The 17,045-nt window shown below is 44.5% G+C and overlaps 2 protein-coding genes across 3 annotated transcripts in view; both read left to right on the forward strand.

Annotated features, from left to right (window-relative positions):
- Positions 1-17,045, forward strand: part of LOC103114462 (core histone macro-H2A.2) — a 68,632-nt gene that overhangs the window by 31,254 nt on the left and 20,333 nt on the right. The window lies entirely within an intron of this gene.
- Positions 9,275-10,554, forward strand: LOC103114461 (glyceraldehyde-3-phosphate dehydrogenase-like). Its single transcript, XM_060198199.1, has one exon. It carries the CDS (start codon positions 9,353-9,355, stop codon positions 10,094-10,096), a length of 744 nt encoding a protein of 247 aa, XP_060054182.1. The 5' UTR covers positions 9,275-9,352; the 3' UTR covers positions 10,097-10,554.

The following is a 17,045-nucleotide window of genomic DNA, read 5'->3' on the forward strand; positions in this document are numbered from 1 at the left end:
CTTGGTATAGATTGCGCTGCGTCCTGCATGAATAAAGAGATACTGCCTACAGCTCAACCATGAGTCCCTGGTCGTCTGTCTCCCGTCAATGAAGCTCAGCCCGACACCCTATGGTCCATATATGAGTGAAATCATCTAGTAAGTGTTCCTCACTTCCTTATTTCCTACACTAAGCATGATCACCTCCAGTTCCAGAATGGCTACCTTTCAAGCCAAACTGACACAGGCTGGGGTGTGGGAACTGTGAGACAAGAGAATTCGAGAATGTGTTAAAGCTGTCTGGTCAAGAGGAATAGAGCACAGTGGCTGGTGCCTGCAGAAGGGGGCCTCAGTTTGGGTGCCTGTAGGGCTTGGGGGTCTATAAGATACCAAGGAAGATACTGGATTCTGAAAAATTCAGCTTATCACCATTAGATGTATCACTTGACTCTGAGCTATTATGAAACTCCCATAAGGCACTGCACAGAATGCACCAGTCCAGGTAGGTGGCAGCAACTCATCTGGCACAGCTGCTGCTGGTGGTGAGTGAGAGCCACCCCTCCAGCGTGTCAGGAGCCAGGAAGAAGCTATGGACTGGTGGTGTGAGTGCAGGACCAAGAAGTGCACTGCAGACATGCGAGCAAATAACACCCAGTGACAGGACTGGAGAGCCCAGGGCCCGTCCTGAATAGCACCCAGATTTACCGGCCAATGGTAACACTGGAGCCAGAGTTTAGGGAGGAAAAGCATGAGAGTGAGAAATCTAGGAGACTAGAGGTGAAACACTAGGGGCCAGTAACCCCTATGGAGTTAACAGTGATTGAAAGCAAAGCAAAGACAATAAATCTAGCCACCTCAAGGTCATGGCGACCTTGGTGTGAGGACAGGATATGTGGTTCAGAGTAGAGTGGGTTGAGGAGCAAAAGTATGAATCAGAGACAAAGTAATGGGGACTTCTGTGGAGTTTGGCCCAATGGGAAGAGAGGGGTCACTGCTGGTGGAGTGGGAGAGGGCATGCCATGAAAGAAACTGGATTTATTGTTGATTCCCTACCTTACGTGGAGCATGTCCTTTCTTTCTGACCATAAGCAACAAGCCAGAGTAGTGTCAGCTAGCCGTAGGGCTTTTCTTGCCAATTAAAATCAGCGACATTCTCTTATTAGAGTCACATTGTCACAGATACCTAGAAATGCCAAGTATACTTATATTACTCCAAAAATCACAGTAGTTGTTAGAGCTGTCACTGGACCGTGTTACTTAATATGTTAATAAAGAAGCACGTAGGCTACTTTTTATTTATTTATTTATAAAAAGGAAACACTGACTAACCCATAGGATAACAGGGGTACAACTCCACACAGTTCCCACCGCCAGAACTCCATATCCCATCCCCTCCCCTGATAGCTTTCCTATTCTTTATCCCTCTGGGAGCATGGACCCAAGGTCATTGTGGGATGCAGAAGGTGGAAGGTCTGGCTTCTGTAATTGCTTCCCTACTGAACATGGGTGTTGACAGGTCAATCCATACTCCCAGCCTGCCTCTCTCTTTCCCTAATGGGGCAGAGTTTCTGGGACAGACTTTTTAATAGTTTGAAAACCATACTTCATTGTAAGTGTTTTGTTTTTTTCTTTTTTTGTCATCCAATGTTATTTTATAATGTATGTTTTTATACTTTATTTAATTTAATACTTTATCTTGGCACTCTTTACAATGACTAGTAATTTTTTAAAACAGCATATGACAAGTGTCGGTGAGGAAACTAGAATCCTTGTGTACTACTAGCAGGTATAAAATGGTATCATCTGTGGAAAACAGTTTGGTTGCTCCTTAGAAATTAAGGATGGAAGGGCAACAAAAAGGAAAATAAATAAATAAATATTTTTTTAAAAAAAGAAATTAAGGATGGAGGGGCTGAGTGGTGGCACACCTGGTCAAATGCACATGTTATAATGCAAAAGGACCCTGGTTCAAGCCCCCACTCCTACTGGTAGGAGGAAAGCTTCACAAGTGGTAAAGCAGTGCTACAGGTGTCTCTCTGTCCTGCCTCTCTATATCCCCCTCCCTCTGGCTGATTCTATCAAATACAAAAAGATAAATAAATAAAAATAAATTTTAAAAAACTAAGGTGAGGGCTGGGTCATGGTGCACCTGGCTGAATGCGCATGTTACGCAAGGACCCGGGCTCAAGCCCCCCAGTCCCCACCTGCAAGGGGAAAGCTTTGCAAGTGGTGAAGCAATGCTGTAGGTGTCTCTGTATCTCCCTTTCTGTCTCCCTCTTCCCTCTTGGTTTCTATCCAATAAATAAATAAAGATAATAACCATTTTATATAAATAAATAAAACAGTGAATAAGGTAGAAACAATGGGACAAATAACTATGATACCACTTATATGAGTTTCTCAAATAGGCAAACTCATATAGAGAAAGAAAATTGAACAGTGGTTGCCAGGGGCTGAGTCAGGAAATTACAGTTTAAGATGAGTCTGGGACGAACAGTGAATTATAGCTTAGTGGTTATGGAGTTCCCACTTAGGTGATAAGAAAGATTAAAAAAAACAGTATGTAGAAAGTTCTGTAAATAGATCATATTGATAGCTGTACAAAGCTGTGGATATAATTAATGCCACTGAGTTATGGTCATGGTAGTAATTTTTATGTTATGTGTATCTTACTACAGTTAAAAAAATTATCCTGGGGCCAGGCGGTGGCACACCTGGTTAAGACGTTCACATTACAGTGCACAGGGACCCAGGTTCAAGCCCTTGGTCCCCACCTGCAGGGGGAAAGCTTCATGAGTGGTGAAGCAGTGCTACAGGTGTCTCTCTGTCTCTCTCCCTCTCTATCTCCCACTTCTCTCGATTTCTCCCAGTCTCTATACAATAATAAATAAATAAAAACAAGGAAATAGGGAGCTGGGCTATAGTGCAGCAGGCTAAGTACACATGCCACAAGCACAAGGACCAGCACAAGGATCCCAGTTCCAGCCCCGGCTCCGCACCTGCAGGGGAGTCACTTCACAAGCAGTGAAGCAGGTCTGCAGGTGTCTATCTTTCTCTCCCCCTCTCTGTCTTCCCCTCCTCTCTCCATTTCTTTTTTTTTAAGATTTTATTTATTTATTTATTAATGAGAAAGATAGGAAGAGAGAGAAAGAACCAGATATCACTCTGGCACATGTGCTGCTGGGAATCGAACTCAGGATCTCATGCTTGAGAGTTCAAAGCCTTATCACTGTGCCACCTCCTGGACCACAATTAATTAATTTATTTATTTATTCCATCTTGTTGGTCTTGTTGTATTGTTGTAGTTATTATTGTTGTTATTGATGTCATCGTTGTTGGATAGGACAAAGAGAAATGGAGAGAGAAGGGAAGACAGAGAGGGGGAGAGAAAGACAGACACCTGCAGACCTGCTTCACCGCTTGTGAGGAGGTGACTCCCCTGCAGGTGGGGAGCCGGGGCTCAAACCGGGATCCTTATGCAGGTCCTTGCCCTTTGCACCATGTGTGCTTAACTCGCTGCACTACCGCCCAACTCCTCTCTTGATTTCTCTCTGTCCCATACAACAACAACAACAACAACAACAACAACAGCAATGGCAACAATAACAACAAGGCAACAAAATGGGGGGAAAAAATGGCCTCTAGGAGCAGTGGATTCATAGCGCCCAAGCGATACCTTTTTACCCTGGAGTCAAAAAAAAAAAAAGAATTTAAAGAAATCATTTATTCTGAGACAGGACCCATAGGTCTCACCCATCGACCCAAAGAATCTCTGGGTCATCAAGGTACAGCATCCCTGCCAGAGGGAGAAAAGCTAGAGACAAGTGGGGAAGTGAGTGTTCAGAGCTGGCTGACAGAGACAGCGCCTCCTCCGGATCCCAGAGGGGAGATTGGCTGGGGACACACGAGCACACCTGTGGGGACATAAGCCTGTGAAAGACTTTCTCCTCTTACAGAAGTTCACCATGCCATTCTCTCTCTCTCTCTCTTTTGCCTCCAGGGTTATTGCTGGAGCTCAGTGCCTGCACCATGAATCCACTGCTCCTGGAGGCCATTTTTCCCCCTTTTGTTGCCTTTGTTGTTGTAGCCTTGTTGTGGTTATTATTGTTATTGCTGATGTCGTTCATTGTTGGAAAGGACAGAGAGAAATGGAGAGAGGAGGGGAAGACAGAGAGGGGGAGAGAAAGACAGACACCTGCAGAACTCCCCTGCAGTTGGGGAGCCAGGGTTCGAACAGGGATCCTTACGCCAGTCCTTGCACTTCACGTCACATGCACTTAACCCGCTGCGCTACCGCCCGACCCCCTCTTCTAGCCTCAGACCTCCTTCTACCACCCGACCCCCTCTTTTAACCTCAGAGCACAGCTTTGTAGCTGCAGTGTTCAGCTCCTATCTCCTACTCAAATCTGGGCTCACACTGAGTTCTTCCTCCCCAGTGTAAGCTGGGAACCTCCCGCTGATGTCCTGAGATCCAGCCCGGACCTGGCCCACCATTCCCTCTGGCCAGTTTACCTCTCCTTTTGAATTCATGCCCATGGTTCCTGAAGGTCATCTTCACTCATGGCCTCTAAAAGGGATGCTAGAGCCACAGAAATGGTCAACAAAAAGACTAGGCTACTTAATCAAAAAGAAAGTCGCACAAATTTTCAGCAGCTCTGGATGACAGATCTCAGTCTCCGCAGCCTGATTTCTTGGGCCCGGCTGCCTGGCTGGCCCAGGCTTGCACATCGTCACGATGTCAGAACCATTCGGGGTATCTAGCCCCAGCCTGATGGCGAAAAGGCCGTACAGCTGGAGGCATGAGTCACATATTGGACGACTTATCTTGTACATTCCACCCACCTGAGTCATCCTCCAGCCCCCTCAAGTGAACTGTATGTTCACACCTCCATCTAGAGATCTGTAGGTGCTGGCTCCATTTCCATTTCAATGTGAGGGAAATAGACTGAAAAAAGCAAACCCCAAATCCCGGAATGTGTGTATCCCTCAACAATAGACACAGCATATGTATGAGGAATTAGGGCAGGATAATATATGATCATTTTATGGTGATAAGATGATATGTAATATACATATATATGTTGTTAAAATTCGGAGGCTCCAGCTGGCCGGGCTAGCTTCACGGGCGGGTAACAGAGACGACCAGAGACATACGGCTGGGCAGGGAAGCTGTATTTCTTTATTCAGGAACAACGATTTATAAACTAAGACAAACTAATCACCAAACAGAACTCTGTTGCCTCTTTCCCCCACGGCGGCACCAAGCACTCTCAAACTCTGCCACTCTCCAACTCTCTAACTCTGGAACCCTCTCGGGGTTCCTTGGGGAGGGGCCAAGCGGGCCCGCGAAAACTAGCAGGACTGATCCAATTTTCTTGGCAGGGGAGAGCTAGAACAACCCAATATAAAGCATACAACATATATATACTAAAGACTTTATTAATGAGAAAGATAGGAGGAAAGAGAAAAAAACAGACATCACCCTGGTACATGGGCTGCTGGGGCTTGAACTTATGCCCTTATGCTTGAGAGTTCAGTGTTTTATCCACTGAGCCATCTCCCAGACCACATGTAGTATACTTTTAATTGACATTTCCAGACTTTGGGGGAAAAACAATTGAATTTCAGGATACCTCACAAGTCATTGTGTAATGTAGAAGCCCATCATTTCCACATTATTTCAAGATAGTTTAGTCTATTCATTCAAAACTTAACATCTGATAGCTAAATGATTTCCATTTATTAGATTTGTGTTTGGAAAATATCTCTTTGGTAGCCAGATCCCATATGTGACTGTGCAAGTTGTACTCTACCAGAGGACATGCACTGTGAGAAATGTCTACCATCAACCTCACAGTCCTCAGAGATTTGTATATTTATTGAGTCTATTTCCAGCAAATGGCAGTAGTGTCTGGAAGAGAACAAGATGGGGGTAAGGGTGAGAGGGGGTGGAGCAGAGAAACCATTTAGCTAGCCATTACAATTATCTGGGTCAGGTAGCGATAACAATCCTGAAAAAGAGAGGCAAAAAAGTGTGTGCCATTGGTGAGGCCAGATGGACTCCCCAGGACCCAAAAGGCACCCTGGAAGAGGGGAGAAGAGGGAAAGAGAGGGATGGGGAATGGCTTCCAGGTCTCCAGTTAGACCTGTGTGGGAATGGAGTGACTTGTCCTAAAGGTGATAGGAAAAACTGGTTTGGAGAAGGGATTTTGAGTTGAGGATATGGTGAATTTGGTTGAGCTGTCACCACCCAGGTGAGGCTGTCTAGATGATAGCAGGCAGGGCAGATCAGGTGGAATGGATAGGTAGATAGAAGCTGGGATCATGGGGCCAAGGGGTGGCACAACTAGGAAAACACATTAAGTTATGGAAAAGCAATTCCAGAAGCCAGAATTCCCACCTTCTTTACAACAAAGAGAATTCTAGTCCAGGGGGTTGGGCTGTAGAGCAGCGGGTTAAGCACACCTGGAATGAAGCACAAGGACCGGCATAAGGATTCTGGTTCGAGGTCCCGGCTCCCCACTTGCAGGGGGGTCACTTCACAAGCAGTGAAGCAGGTCTGCAGTGTCTATCTTTCTCTCCCCGTCTCTGTCTTCCCCTCCTCTCTCCATTTCTCTCTGTCCTATCCGGCAACAACAACAAAGATAAAAACAAGGGCAACAAAAAGAAAATAAATAAATAAAATATTTTTTAAAAAAGAATTTTAGTCCATACTCCTAAAGGGACAAATGACAGGGGAAGAAAACCAGAGGGCTGTGTAACACCATTCCATTAGGACACGAAGCGTTGGCCACCAGGAATCTCGTCTTTATACCATCAGTGAAAGGGAAGCAAATCTAGAAAACACCAGAGGAAAACAGGTGCTGCTTCTCTTCTCTGAGAGAGGAGAGGGGAGAAGAAGTGACACCCAGAAGTAGTAATAGGTATAGGGAAGGAAGTAAAGGCAGGACCGTTACAAAGTGGAAAATAGGAAAGTCGGGTGGTAGCAGCGGGTTAAGCACACGTGACGCAAAGCTCAAGGACCGGGTAAGGATCCTGGTTCGAGCCCCCAGCTCCCCACCTGCAGGGGAGTCGCTTCACAAGTGGCAAAGCAGACCTGCAAGTGTCTTATCTTTCTCTCCCTCTCTCTGTCTTCCCCTCCTCTCTCCATTTCTCTCTGTCCTACCCAACAACGACGACAATAATAACTACAACAATAAAACAACAAGGGCAACAAAAGGGAATGAATAAATAAATAAATAAATGAAAAATAGATATAGATAGATAATTATAGAATCAGCCTGTATTGATGACCCTGGGAGAACTACTACAGTTTCCAGTGGAGAGGATGGGGACAGCGAACTCTGGTAGTGGGAATCATACGGAATTTTACCCCTATTATCTTATAATTTTGCAAATCAATGTTAAATCACTAATAAAATACATTAAAAAGCAAAAATGTAAACAGGTTACTCTGTGTGACAGTCTGGGTTCAATACCCCTGTCCTCATCAGGGGAGGGGAGAGCAGTTTGTAAGTGGTGAGACACTGCTATAGGTTTCTCTCTCTTTCCCTCTCTGTCTCTCTCTTTCCCTCTCTGTTAACCCTTACCCTCTCAATTTCTCTCTGTCTTATCAAGTAAGAGAGGGAGATGGAGGGAGGGAGGGAGGGAGGGAGGGAGGAAGGAAGGAAGGGAAGATAGAAAGAAAGAAAGAAAGAAAGGAAAGAGAGAGAGGGAGGGAGGAAGGAAGGAAGAAAGAAAGAAAGAGAGAGAGAAAGAAGGAAAGAAAGAAAGGGAGGGAGGAAGGAAGGAAGAAAGAAAGAGAGAGAGAAAGAAAGAAAGAAAGAAAAGTGGCCACTAGGGACCAGTGGATCTGTCATGTAGGCACCAAGCCCCAGTGTTAACCCTAGTGGCAAAAAGGAGGAGGAGGAATTAAAGGAGGAGGAGCTGGAGCCAAAAACGAATGTTATTTCCTCAGCAGACTGCATGGTTTGAGCAGAACAGAGGGCCAGGACGCCATCACCTACTGGGCAGATGGACAAACCAGAAGGGAATGGGGAAGGAGACTCGAAGGAGTGGCCAGTCCTTGCCTTCTGTCCCATGTACTATGGGATTTTCCATCTCCTGTGACTAAAACATCCAGTACTGGTTTTAGATTGTGTACAAATTAAGGCATCACAGGCTCCCAAAGTCACCTGTATGGTGAGTTTTCCAACATCCCTTTGGCTACCGTCATTGTTTTCATTAGCAGATGCGCAGCTGTATTCCAGATGCTATACTCTTGCTCAGGTATGACTTTTGAGAAGTGGTGAGGTCTGCTGCAGAAGCCTGTCAACTTCCACAGACGTTGCCACCACTTAAAGAAATAAGGGGGAGTCGGGCTGTAGCGCAGCGGGTTAAGCGCACGTGGCGCAAAGCACAAGGACCGGCATAAGGATCCTGGTTCAAGCCCCCGGCTCCCCACCTGCAGGGGAGTCGCTTCACAGGCGGTGAAGCAGGTCTGCAGGTGTCTGTCTTTCTCTCCCCCTCTCTGTCTTCCCTTCCTCTCTCCGTTTCTCTCTGTTCTATCTAACAACAACAACATCAATAACAATAATAACTACAACAACAATGAAAAACAACAAGGACAACAAAAGAGAAAATAAATAAAATATTTCAAATAAAAAAAAAAAGAAAGAAGGATCTTTCCACAAAACTCACAGTAAAACAGACCTCTCCTATATAAATCCAATTTTTCCCTTGACTGCCAATAAAAGAATCATTGTATTCACAGGGTCAATAAAAATCATTCAAGAATGTAGCAAACTTCTATAGGTAATGTGAATGTGTCTGTCATAACAGCAGTTGAAAATGTTTATAATGACTCAGGTTATTGTATTTATTCATTTGTTATTTATTTATTTATTTATTTATTTATTGTGAGAGACCATGAAAGTGGAGAAGAGAGAGACCGGACCACTTGGCTCTGGCATGAAGTGGTGCCAGGGATTGAACCTGTGGCTCCAGGGTCCAGCAGCACACAAGTTCTGTGATCTAACACCTTGGCCTATAGTTCATCTTATTTGGAACACGCAGCTGATCGAGTGTAATTGCAGAGAATGTGCAGACTAGATATCCTACAGGGAAAAGAACTTCTTAGTAAATATCTTCTGCTGTGCACTACTAAGAAGTTTTTCTCTTTAAAGAGAAATATTCTACATCTGCTTTTTCTGCTTCTATACCAAAGCCATTATCTTTATCTTTCTTTTTTAATATTTATTTATTATTCTATTTGATAGAACAGAAAGAGATTGAGAGGGAAAGAGGAGATAGAAGGGGAGAGAGAGGCTGCTCTCTGTGCTCCTGCTCCTCGGAAGTCGCTTCTCTCTTCGAAGCGCCAGCCTCCTGAGACACCATGGTGAAGGTCGGCGTGAATAGATTTGGCCACATCGGACGCCTGGTCACCCGGGCCGCATTTGACTCTGGCAAAGTGGAAATCGTTGCTATCAACGACCCCTTCATCAACCTCAACTACATGGTCTACATGTTCCAGTATGACTCCACTCACGGCAAGTTCAAAGGCAGTGTCAAGGCGGAGAACGGGAAGCTTGTCATCAATGGAAAGCCCGTCTCCATCTTCCAGGAGAGAGACCCCGCCAACATCAAGTGGGGTGATGCTGGTGCCGAGTACATCGTGGAGTCTACTGGGGTCTTCACAACTATGGAGAAGGCTGGGGCTCACCTGAAGGGTGGTGCCAAGCGGGTGATCATCTCTGCCCCATCTGCCGATGCCCCCATGTTTATGATGAGTGTGAACCATGAGAAGTACGACAACTCGCTCAAGATTGTCAGCAACGCTTCCTGCACCACCAACTGCCTGGCTCCACTGGCCAAGGTCATCCATGACAACTTTGGCATCATCGAGGGACTCATGACCACAGTCCATGCCATCACCACCACCCAGAAGACCGTGGACGGCCCCTCTGGGAAGATGTGGTGTGACGGCCGAGGGGCTGCCCAGAGCATCATCCCTGCCTCCACCGGTGCCGTCAAGGCTGTGGGCAAGGTCATCCCTGAGCTCAATGGGAAGCTCACTGGCATTGCCTTCCGTGTGCCCACCCCCAATGTGTCTGTGGTGGATCTGACCTGTCGCCTGTAGAAAGCAGCCAAGTATGACGAAATCAAGAAGGTGGTGAAGCAGGCTTCTGATGGTCCCCTCAAGGGCATCCTAGGCTACACCGAGGACCAGGTCGTCTCCTGTGACTTCAGTAGTGACACCCACTCCTCCACCTTTGACGCCGGTGCAGGCATCGCCCTCAATGACCACTTTGTCAAGCTCATCTCCTGGTATGACAACGAGTTTGGCTACAGCAACCGTGTGGTGGACCTGATGGCCTACATGGCCTCAAAGGAGTGAGCCCTCTGGATGGATCTGCCACCCTGGGGAGGGAAAGCAGTCCTTGCTTGGGGGGGGTCCTTCCCCACTCATCCAACACCAAGGATCTCCTGGCCTCCAGATTGCATCCCAGTCCCTCTGAAGGAGGGGAGGGGCTCAGAGAGTCCTGTATTGTCACGTAACATCAATAAAGTGCACCATACCCTGCCAAAAAAAAAAAACAAGGGGAGAGAGAGAAAGAGATGCCTGCATCTCTGCTTCATACCTTGTAAAGCTTCCTGCCCTGCAGGTGGGGACTGGGGGCTTGAACCCAGATCCTTGTGCATGGTAATAAATGTACTCAATGGAGTACACCACCACATGGCCCCTCTTTTTCTTTTTTAAGCAGCTGAGACAGTGAGAAAGACTGAAGCACCAAGCTTCCTTCAGTGCAATGGGCTCAAACTTGGGTTACCATGCGGCAAAGCAGTGCACCGCCCCACTAAACTGCCTCACAGGCCCAGGCTCGCTGGCTTGCTTTTTTCTTTCTTTCTTTCTTTCTTTCTTTCTTTCTTTCTTTCTTTCTTTTTTTTTTTTTAATTACCAGAGCATTGTCCAGTTCTGGCTTATAGTGGTGTGGGAAATTGAACCTGGGACCTTGGAGCCTCAGGCATAAGAGTCTGTTTGCATAACCATTATGCTATCTACCCTCCACCCCCAGGTTATCATTCTTATGACTTATTTCCAAAGAATAAATCCAAGAGTGAGAACCCACAACTAAACCCACACATGTATAGTCACATTATATACTTTAAAGGGGACAAAACTACCCCATGGGAAAAATAAAGTCTCTTAAACAAGTGGTTTAAAATGCAGAAAAATGAAACTAGACCACCACCTAACACCATGCACCAAAATTAACTCAAAATGGCTCAAAGATCTGGATGTTAGACCTGCAACTATCAAATACGTGGAAGAATACATTGGTGAGACATTTCATGAGATTAGCACTGTAGATATATTCAGATACTCCGCCACATGGGCAAGGGATACTCAAACAAGACTGAACAAATGGAGCTATATCAAATTAAAAAGCTTCTACACATTGGAAGAAAATTCCATAAGGACAAACAGGAAACCCAGCAAATGGGGAATTATATTTGCATACTACACTTCAGACAAGCAGTTGATATCAAACATCTATAAAGAACTAATAACACTGGCACCAAAGCAAAAGACTCTGGGGTGGGGTGGGGAGAGGGTTCAGGTCCTAGAACACGATGGCAGAGGAAGACTCCTAGTGGGGGTTGTATTGTTATGTGGAAATGTTACACATGTACAAACTATTGTATTTTACTGTCAACTGTAAACCATCAATCCCCCAATAAAGAAAGAAAAAGAAAAAAAGAATACTGCTCAACAAAAAGAAAAAGAACAGCCCAATAAAAAAGTGGGCAGAGGGGGTCAGGCGGTGGCGCAGTGGGTTAAGCACATGTGACACAAAACGTAAGGACTGGCATAAGGATCCCTGTTCGAGCCACCAGCTCCCCACCTGTAGGGGAGTCGCTTCACAGGCAGTGAAGCAGGTCTTCAGGTGTCTGTCTTTCTCTCCCCTTCTCTGTATTCCCCTCCTCTCTCCATTTCTCTCTGTCCTATCCAACAACAAACAACATCAACAATGGCAATAATAGTAACCACAAGGAGGCTACAACAACAAGGGCAACAAAAAAAGGGAAAAAAATGGCCTCCAGGAGAGGTGGATTCATGGTGCAGGCACTGAACCCAGCAATAACCCTGGAGCAAAAAAAAAAGTGGGCAGAAAATATGAATAGACAGTTCTCTAAAAAAAGAGATACGCATGGCCCACAGACATATGTCAAAGCGCTCCAGTTCACTCACATTAGATAAATGCAAATTCAAACCACAGTGCAATTCCACTTCACACCTGTGAGAATGGGCTCCATCAATAAAACAAGAGAAGATATGCGTGGGGAAGGATGTGAAGAGAGAGGAACTCTACTGCACTGCTGGTGGGAGTGCAGATTGGTGCAGCCATTATGGAGAATTGTATGGAGAATCCTTAAGCAAATACAAATGGAAATCAAACAAATACAAATGGAGATAGCTTATGATCTAGCAATTCCACTCCTAAGCATTTACCCAAAAGATATAATAACATCGATTTGAAGGAATATATGCAACTCCATCTTTATAGCAGCTTTATTCGCAATAGCAAAAACTTGGAAACGACCAAAATGCCCTTCAACAGATGGCTAGATAAAAACAGTTATGGGACATATATTCCATTGAGTATTACTTAGCAATAAAAAAGACAACATTGTGTCCTTTGGAATGAAGTGGATGGAATTGGAGAGGATTATGCTCAGTGAAGCAAGCAAGGAGGTAAAGGGCAACTACAGAATGGTTTCACTCATACGCAAAATAAGGAGAAATGAACGTACAAATGTGAAAAAAACGTCAGCCTATATCTAAGACTGTGAGAAAACTATAGCGGTTATCTAATGGGGGTGGGGATGGGACCTTGGTACTGGGAGTGGTAAGAAATAAAAAACTATACTGTAAACCATTAGCCCCTCAATAAAAAGAAAGTTGATCAATCAATCAATAAAGGACAAGTCCATGAGACCACACAACCGTTGACAAAGCCTTACCTGTATGCCCATCATGGAGCTACCAAACCCCTGCCTTTAGTCTCTTACAGTGCTGTATTGAACTCCAACAGATCTTTATGGATCTCATGCCTGTGCAGCTGCATGCCAGCCTGACCAACATGGGCTTCCTGTTGGCTCCACACACGCAGAGCTTCCCATTAGCCCTGCCTCTCATGCTAATGGCTAATTTGATGAACTTGAAAGGACTCCTAACTGTTCCTCTAAATGCAGATGACAGAGGCAGGGAAAGTGATGATCCAAGTGCTAAATTCTGTTTGATTACTCAGGAGCTTAAGATTGAGAGTCTTACTTTACAGCCTCCCCTCTACCATCTAGAGAGATGCATAGAGTGCTTCTGCCTTCCAGATGCGGGGTCACAAGATAACAAGATGCATGGAACTCCTTTTACTGTGCACGAGAGAGTAAGTCATTCCCCTTCAATGGGTGTCCCTTCTCTTAAAGAAGAAAGAAGATGAGAAAGTTCACCTGGGACTGCACCTACTTTGCCTGGCACAAGACCCTCAGTGCTGTGGTGTCTTTCCTCTCTCCCTCTGTCTCTGTCTCTCTGTTCCTGAAATAAAGTTGACCCAGAGCAGTGAAGCCCCACCAGCAATAACAACAGAAAAAGAAAGAGTAGTCTGAATGCAGTAACTCTAACTATATAACACTGCATTCATCTGAAATTCTCTCTTTGTTGTCCCAACATGTATGTTCATGCTTCTCAAATTACAGTGTCCCAGTCTTTGATTCGGAAAACACACTGTGTAAATAATACTCATTACTTAATAACCTGGAAACGATATCATAGGAATGAATTTGCAGTGATTTAGCACTTTTCGTTATGGAAATGACACATAAATATTTAACTTGAATGCTTATTTTATTCTAATTTTTGTTAATCACATTTGCTTACTTAATATGGCATCCTTCTGCCAAGTGTTTCTTATTGCCATAGATTTATGAATGATGGAAATTTCATGTTGTTTTATTTGAAATTATGTTCATTTTAAAGGCTCACACACAATCATCTGTTAATTTTAGAGCTGAGTATTTATGCCATTGTCCCAGAAAGAAATCCTCCTAACACACACACACACACACACACACACACACACATTTCCTTCCACATTATCAGGGAGATAACACGTTTGCACATTGCCTCAAGCTTGCTAAGGGAAGGAATTTTTCTTTAAAGACTCATTCATACTTTTAAAAGCAAACACATTTGATTTGGCAGAACATCCTTCTAAAATTGAAGAAGAAAGAGAAATGCAAAATAAGACAGGAGAAAGACTACAGATAGGATAAACCAGCCCTGTAGATTATTTTTTCTTTTTTTTTTCTTTTTTTTTTTATTTAAGAAAGGATTAATTAACAAAACCATAGGGTAAGAGGGGTACAACTCCACACAATTCCCACCGCCCAATCTCCATATCCCACCCCCTCCCCCGATAGCTTTCCCATTCTCTATCCCTCTGGGAGCATGGACCCAGGGTCATTGAGGGTTGCAGAAGGTAGAAGGTCTGGCTTCTGTAATTGCTTCCTCGCTGAACATGGGCATTGACTGGTCGGTCCATACTCCCAGTCTGCCTCTCTCTTTCCCTAGTAGGATGGGTCTCTGGGGAAGCTGAGCTCCAGGACACATTGGTGGTGTCTTCAATCCAGGGAAGTCTGGCCGGCATCCTGATGACACCTGGAACCTGGTGACTGAAAAGAGAGTTAACATACAAAGCCAAACAAATTGTTGAGCAATCATGGACCCAAAGCTTGGAAAAGTGGAGAGGAAGTATTAGGGAGGTACTTACTGCAAACTCTAGTATACTTCTGCTTTCTTACTTTGGTGCCATACTCCAAACTCAGTCAATTTCTGCTTTGCGTTTCTACTTCTTTTTTTTTTTTACATGCATAACATTCCCCAGATTCCCATTTAGCAATACAACCCCCACTATTTCATTCATCATTTTTCATGGACCTGTATTCTCCCCACCCACCCACCCACCCACCCCAGAGTCTTTTACTTTGGTGTAATACTCCAATTCCATTTCAGGTTCGACTTGTGTTTTCTTTTCTAATCTTGTTTTTCAACTTCGGCCTGAGAGTGAGATCATCCCATATTCATCCTTCTGTTTCTGACTTATTTCACTCAACATGATTTTTTCAAGGAGATTATTTTTTCTAATAAAAAATGTTAATAGCATGTGAAATAGTTTTAGGAAGATTCCTCTTATCAGCATTTTAGCATTTACCAAAGGACACATTTGTTAACGCTGAAACTATTCTTAAATCCCATGGGGCATACCTTCTCTCCCCCAACCCCCATGAAGAAATCACTTTTCAGGTCCAGCATTTCCTCATCTCACAGAGTAAGTCATTTGTTACAGGACAGGGAAGATGAGGGCATCAAATGAAGAGGATGTGGAGATTTTGAGAGGGGGTCTCAATGACAAGCAAATACGGACTTTACCTCCCTCCCTCCCTATCTATTTTCTTTAGAGATGGCCTACCCTCTGGACTGAAAGTAACTCAGGTTAGCATTCGCTATTGGTCTCGGTTACCTTCTGAGGACAGAGGCTCAAACAAGGGAATTTATCTCTCTTACACAAAATAAATCTATCAAAACATAGTTCAAATTGGTAAGAAGACTCCACCATCAAGATCCTGGTGCCTGATGATGAAAAAGATCTCAAATGGGGATGAAAGTGTTTTGTAGACTCCTCTCATGGGAAGTTGAGAAATTATACCCATGTGTCAACAACTGTACTGTAAACCACTAACACCCCCAACAAAATGATCTTTGAAAAAAGAAGGTTTGGGGAGTCGGGCTGTAGTACAGCAGGTTAAGCGCAGGTGGCGCAAAGCACAAGGACCGGCATAAGGATCCCGGTTCGAACCCCGGCTCCCCACCTGCAGGGGAGTCCCTTCACAGGCGGTGAAGCAGGTCTGCAGGTGTCTATCTTTCTATCCTCCTCTCTGTCTTCCCCTCCTCTCTCCATTTCTCTCTGTCCTATCCAACAACGACAACAACAATAATAACTACAACAATAAAACAACAAGGACAACAAAAGGGAATAAATAAATAAAATAAATATTAAAAAAAAAGAAAGAAATTAAAAAAAAAAAAAAGAAAAGAAAAAAGAAGGTTTGACCTTCATTAGAGAATTGGATTCTATCTTGTGGCTCTGTCTTCTACAATTTCTTCCTCTTGGTCAAAGATGGCTTCTTCAATTCCCATCATAATGTTCTCAGTCTGCCAATAAAAAGGAAAAATGACACCAAAGAATGTGATTGTACATTGGCTAGAACCCCAGAGTTTCAGCATGGGATTTCAGGTTCAGGCTGTAGCTTCACATGTGTCAGTGTGATGCTCTGGTTCCCTCTCTCCCCTCCTCACCTCTTTAGCAAATATATATAAGTTTTAAAAAAGAAATGCTTAGGGAAAAAACTGAAGGCACTAGAGAGATCCAGGTGGCCTGTAAGCCTATTAGAAAATGCTGTCACTCATTACCAGAGAAATGCAAATCCGGATAATGAGATGTGACCTCACACCGTGAGAATGCCAAACTGTTAAAAAAAAAAAAAAAAGGACAGAAGAGAAGAGACTGGGCAATGATGCATAGGGGTGAGCATACATGTTACCATGCTCAAGGACCCAGGTTCAAATCCTCAGTCCTCACCTGCAGGGGGCGTGTTTCATGAGTAGTGAAACAAGTGCTGTAGGTGTCTCTCCCTCCTTCTCCCGTCCCCTTCCCTCCCAGTTTCTCTCAGTCCTATCAAAGAAAGGGGGAGAGGTGGCCACCAGAAGCAGTGGATTTGTGTTCGGGCACCAAGTCCCAGTGGTGAGAATGAAAAAGAAAAGAAATAAGTGCTGGCAAGTATGTGTGGGAGAAAAGATCCTTCTATTGGTAGGAATGTAAATTTGTCCATTCTGTGCAGGCAACTGTCTGGAGGTTCCTCAAAATCTTAAAGGTGGATCTACAACACATCCTAAATTTCCCCTCCTAGGCATGCACCCGAAGCACGCCAAAACACACAGCCAAAGAGGTCCATGCACACCTAGGTTC

The sequence above is a fragment of the Erinaceus europaeus genome, chromosome 1 (assembly GCF_950295315.1).
Source record: "Erinaceus europaeus chromosome 1, mEriEur2.1, whole genome shotgun sequence".
Classification (NCBI taxonomy): Eukaryota; Metazoa; Chordata; class Mammalia; order Eulipotyphla; family Erinaceidae; genus Erinaceus; species Erinaceus europaeus.

What these genes read in the sequence shown, in the direction of transcription:
- LOC103114461 (XM_060198199.1), top strand. Translation starts at nt 9,353, where the DNA reads ATGGTGAAGGTCGGCGTGAATAGATTTGGCCACATCGGACGCCTGGTC.